Source organism: Lepisosteus oculatus, chromosome 9, assembly GCF_040954835.1.
Source record: "Lepisosteus oculatus isolate fLepOcu1 chromosome 9, fLepOcu1.hap2, whole genome shotgun sequence".
In the NCBI taxonomy this organism is placed as follows: Eukaryota; Metazoa; Chordata; class Actinopteri; order Semionotiformes; family Lepisosteidae; genus Lepisosteus; species Lepisosteus oculatus.
In genome coordinates, this window is record NC_090704.1 from 42,769,661 (window position 1) to 42,775,662 (window position 6,002).

At 39.4% G+C, this 6,002-nt stretch overlaps 1 protein-coding gene across 1 annotated transcript; it reads right to left on the minus strand.

Annotated features, from left to right (window-relative positions):
* Nucleotides 1-479: 479 nt before the first annotated feature.
* On the minus strand, nt 480-3,869 carry LOC138241155 (uncharacterized). The gene is made up of 4 exons (XM_069193855.1): nt 3,756-3,869; nt 2,657-2,755; nt 2,242-2,371; nt 480-1,663 (listed from the first exon to the last, which is right to left on the minus strand). The coding sequence occupies exons 2-4, from the start codon at nt 2,748-2,750 to the stop codon at nt 1,423-1,425; spliced, it is 465 nt and encodes a 154-aa protein (XP_069049956.1). The 5' UTR covers nt 2,751-2,755; nt 3,756-3,869; the 3' UTR covers nt 480-1,422.
* Between the last annotated feature and the right edge of the window lie 2,133 nt (nt 3,870-6,002).

The window sequence follows — 6,002 nt, forward strand, 5'->3', positions numbered from 1 at the left end:
AAACAGTGTCTCGACAGCAGCTGCGCGTCGCGGTGACAAGAGCATATGACAGAAAATCACCTTGTCGCGATCGCAATGGCTAGTTCGCCACAGCGGAACTGTGTCGCGATATTTATGCCTTGACGCAGTAGCAACACCCATGTCACAATGACATAGAATAACGATGCCAAGACCATTACAGACCAGGAGAACAATCAAAAAGTGTTTGGAAACAAACGCAAGAGATCGGCATGGCTTTTCTGCACCTCTTGTCGGCAGTGAAGCCCAATGAGCGCTCAGGAAGCCATCAGAACTCGGCTGTCCGCCCGGGTTTGCTCTGCACTTTGCAGGCCTGCAGCAGGTTCCTCTGTACGATATGAATACATGCCCATAGCCAGACCTCATCTCAAGGGTCTCCAATGTTCTTTCCAGACGTGGAAATATCTTGTATTTCTCAATATTCGACCCATGATACCTTAGATACCACAGTAGGCAAATCGTTCTTCTAAAATAGAATTTATTTCAAGCAGTTTGCAAGAATACAGGTACATAATATACAGACGCATTCTCTTCACACGTTACATAAAAATGTATTTCTGTCAGGCCATCGCTTATATACAATACTACATGCTGCCACTGAGTGGCGTTGTACTATTCAGCACACCCTGAGCAGGCTTAACCCCAGTGCAAAGGTCTGTGAACTCTCAAGCTGGTTTTATAGCCTGGCGGGAGTGCGGTGGACACTAGCCAGATCTTGGCTCCCAGAGAGCCAGATATGAACTGTGAGACACTGAAAAAATCATCTCAGCCACATTCAAGGTGCACACTCTGCAACGTTTTGAGTGAATGAAAAAATAAGTGCTTTCTGGGGAGTTTCACCCCACGTAAGATGTTTTATCATTGAAGCTGAATACCATTTGAAGCATGAATAAAACTCTGAATTGTATGTATCTAATAATACAATATACATACTCTTGGTATAAAATGATTTGACAACCTAATAACATCAGAATATTCAACATAACTGCAGAGATACTCAGGACTTTTAAGTGTCACTGCCAGTAAATATTGTTGTATGACAATGAAAATTGTTTTGACTTATTTTTCAATCAAAGGAAGCATCCTACAATACATAAACACTTCCTATATGTTTTACACAAAAAACGAAAACTTAAAGAGTTAAAAGATGCTCAGATACAAAAAAAGCACCAGAAGAGTCTGATTATATCAATTTGTTATATTGATTACATCAAATTGTAAAAAGGGACTTTTAACTTTACGTACTTCTGCGAAATGTTCCATTAAAAACACAATGTGCACAGTATGTTTTGAGGATTGTAACGAAGCTGGCATATATCTCTGCAATTTATTGTTAACAAGAGATGTTCTGTAAAAGTGGCTGTATGTGGTAGGCAAATCCAACTCCAGACACAGGAGCTCTGCCTACTCCTGTGCAGACTCTGGTCTCTTCACTTTCCGGACCAGGACTCTGCGACCTGGTCTTTGGACCTCGGGTGTCAGCCTGGGCCGCTCGACTTTCGGGACTGAGGGGCTCCTTCCTGCTTGCATATCATCCACAAAGGACTCGATGCCTTCAAACTTGGTGGTGAGCTCGCCCAGACGCTCCTTCAAGGCGTTGAACTCCTTGTAAAGGTCTCCCAGAGCCTCAGACAGGGGCTGTATCCTGCATGAAGTGAGAGGAGACAGAGGGGAACAGGCAGCTGAGACACTGTCGAAAGCCAGGATTTCAAGCCGCAGTCCCTGGTTTTGTACGTTTCTTTAAGTTAGAAAGAGCTCTTCACTTGGGAGAAGTGTTAAACTGATCCAGTGAACATTTTACTAGGTGAACTAGTTTAACTAGAACCCTGTTCCATAGCCTTTAGCAACTGATCATTTAAAGAGACATAGCAAACCTGCTTACGCTGGAAACCCCTCGTCTAAACAAACAATGACTTTCTCAGAGGGAGGTAAAAGGGTGTGTTCATAGCAAAGGGAAGACTGGTAGTAACAACACTTCATATTAGTGCTTTAGTGACTAATTACATATGGGAAGTTACATATGGTTTACATAGGCTTAGCTGTTAATTTGTTTGAAAAATATTAATCTTCACTGGTGGTTGTTTAAAACCTTGTTGATTCTGTAGTGTTAAAACACTCAGACAATCAATTTCCAAATGTCCTTTGCCATGTACAGCAGCAGTAGTCACTCTGTCTGGAGCGTCATTCACATTCACCCCCCGGAGGCCCAGCAGAGTCCCTCACCTCCCGTAGTCTGGGAGGACAGTGTTGTGGTCGTTCAACAGTAGGTCTTTCACTTGAGTCATGATGGCGAACTTCCAGTTGTCCAGCACCGTGGTGAGGTTGGCACATCCTCTCGTGTTTACCTTCTCTGCTGCAGGGACACCCATCAAGCACAGTCAGTGCACTCAGTAGCGCTCATGTTCTGTATATCTGTATACGATTCAATAGGTCTCAATATTTAAAGCAGACTTATATAAGTAGGTCACAGCTACACTTTGATATTATGAACTTCAGCTATTCCTTGTACTGTACTATGCTGTTTTGACAAACGTTTATTAATTAGCCCTATGAGCTTGCACGATGCCTCTTAAAGAAGAACGTGGCACTTATTTCAAAATCAGGGACAGCACAGACAGGACAACAGGTACAAACTCACCATCGACCTTGTAGTCCAACTCAGAGGGCTGTCTCTTCTTCTTGACTGCAGCACACAGAGCAGCCAAACACAAGAGTAGAACTGCCTTTCTCATCCTGTCTGAAATATCAGTACAGCACTTCAAACATCAGTGGAAAGCACACATCTCAAGCTAGAGAATAATCGATCTTCTGATTCATACCATGGTTACTCACTTTTGCAATGTTGTGCTACAAGTACACATTTTTTTCCACACTGTATACAACAAACATTTGTCTGAGTTATTCAGAACATCTTAGAATACTACCTTGAACATTAGACTACGGACAACAGTACCATGCCATTATCTAGTATACATCCACCCTAGCAGGATAACATATTGCCTGAGCAAATGTAGTTTTCCTCACAAACAAATTAGACATGCATCTAAAAACTTATGCACCAACCTACAGTTTACTTTGCTGGCAAAAGACATTAGAAAAAACAGTAGAAAAAAAATTAAATAACCTCAAGAAAATAATTTCAATAAGTGAAATGACAATTTCATTGTAACTTTCATGCACTGTCTTGCCATTACAAAAGGCTTTAGGAATGCCTGATTCTACACTATTAACCGTGCCATGCCAGATTTTATTTCATTGTTTCTTTAATATATTTTTAATTTGCTATGAGTTTGACTTTTTTTCTAATCAGGCAGCAGAAATATTCATTTTCTCATCTATCAACCAGGTTTATTACTGACCAAACCCAACAATAAATCAAAATCACTAGATGATTCAGAGTAATAGTAACAAACATTATTTGAAAACTTTGAACTGAACAGTACTAAACAAGAAAGAAGAAGCCAAGAAGGTCGACATTCATCCTATGAAATACATTTACTGCATTTAGACTCACCAGCAGTCACTAATACTGTGTGTAGCAAAGGTCGACATCACCTGATAATTGCACCGCATTGATTCTGACTTTAAAAAACTAGTTACTCTGGAAGGCATTACTTTTTCTGGGTTATAGGGTTATTCAACATTTTTTTATTTTTAAACTTTATTCAATTCATTAATATAATTTCAGTAAAATAATGTGATAGTAAAATAATTCATGAATAATAAAAAATGTATACCTGAGATGACAGCAGAATGAAGAGCTGATTCACTGTAATTCAGCAGGAAACCTACAAAATCAGTACAAATGTGTATTCCTGAGGTAGCACAGCTTACAGCAGTGCCTAGTGCAGTGAACAATTATTAGACAACTCACTCTTATATCTCTCTGTAGCCCCACTCTACTGTTCCCTCCCCTGCTTCACACTCCCACACTGAACTGGCCACCTGCCAGGAGGCTGTCAGCCAATCGTGTGGCTGCTAATACCCCAAACCCTTTAACACAAATAAAAGGACTCTGGAAGATCACAAGCCCCACAGATGACATCACTCGTTGTTCATTTTTTCACATGTATTCAGGTAATTGTACACTGGATTAACGGTCGCTCTGTAATCTTATGTCACATACAGAATGATGCCCAGAGGTGCTGTAATTCAGGGATTAAAAGGAAAACTACAGAGCACCTGCAGGGTGGAAAAGTGAGGTGAAAATGCTTTGTAAAAACGTAGCTTTTTGACACGACCCTAATCCTGAATTGGTTGGGAAGGGAAAAGGGCATTTTATTAATCTCCTAACTCCAGTGATCATCGTTTGCACCTGCTTAAAATGTACACAACTGAAATTTAGGTTAGTTAAAAAGGACAGGCTTATTGTATTTCTCCACCAGCTGACACTATGTGTCAAGTTATCTAGACCGACTGCTCTGAAGAGCCACATAAGCCAATAAATTAGCTCAGGTTGCAAAAGGGCGTCAGTCCAGTTGAGCTGTTTGACGTGGCCGTGGTCTATCAGTACAGCATTCCACTGCACAGATGTAAGAGTCTGCCACACATCTGGGGTGCACCAGACAGAGCTCCCCTCTTGGGGAAGGTGTCCTGCTGTAAGGAAGGAGTAATCTCCACACAGATATAGATTTTTAAACAACGTGCGTAATTCTGAAAGATAGGTTCTGAAAGATGGGCAGTTAGAAGAACATAAGGGAAAAAATTAGCATCCCTTTAACCAATGCAAAATAAACTGGAAACTTTTATTTACTGCTGCTCTTCAGGTGACAGGAATCATCACATCATAATGCCGATGTAAATACAATTCTTGTTTTTGGTGGCCGTATGTAATTTGAATTCAGGTCCTTATGTGGCAAATAGACTTATTTACTAATATAGCAGCTGTGCTGTTCTGGCAAGACAAAGCTGGAAACACTTCATGATATACAACATATACCCCTTCTCCACAGTTGTTTTGCAGCACACCAAAAAATTCTCCCTTTAAACAACAGCTCATTGCCAGATCACATAGAGTATGCCAGCTTGGAGCAGAAAAGTTATGGAAATCACTGTTTTGAGTATTTTAGCATGATTTGTGTTCCCTTTATAGTACTTGGAGCAGACCTGCTCTGTAAAGCATTTTGAGGTTTAGGAAGAACAAAAAGAGGATTTAAGGATTGTTTTTAGGCTTTAAATACACATTACATAAATCCCTTAACACAGTCTTTCTGTCTTTTTGGCTGGGAAGCGTGAAAACAGTACAACACATGAAGAATATTCTGCCTTACAAGGACATCAGCAAGAAGAGTCTATAAAATTAGGATTTGCATTTACAGTTTAATTAAAGCTATTTTCACTTAAACATCACTACAAGATCAAAACACACTGAATGTATCCTCTTCAATTATTAAATATGAAAAACAATTAAAAGGATTCCAGGAAAAAACAATGTTTCGCTTTAAGATTAATTGTGCTTTTCTAACAGTTTCCTAGTTTAGTTTTTCCATTAGGAATCGTATGAAAGTATTCTCTCACTGTATACTGACAATGGCTCAAAAAAGAAAAATGCTCAATTTAAATTTGATCCCAGGCTGTTTTTAAAAATTAACCTGCTCTACATTGATCAGGTTTTCATTCACAGCATTTTCAATTCACTCACTGCTGATGTCAGATGACAAGAGAGAAGCTAAGTGATTTTACACTAGCCTGTGATAATTGGTGAACAGAACAGAAGAAACTTTTGTGCATGCACAAGGTGCACGAATAGTGTAAGAGAGACAAGAATGAGTGTGGTCATTTATATCACAGATTATTAAGAGTTATCACATGGTTATGCCATATCAGGTAGAAAAGATCAAATACAGTATAAATAAAAAGCCATATAAAACACATACTACCATGATGTTCATTGATTGACTGTTATACATGTAACAAATACCAAAGTTTGTGATTAGATATAGAGATGCTTACATTTCTCTATCAAATTTATATGGTACACTTAG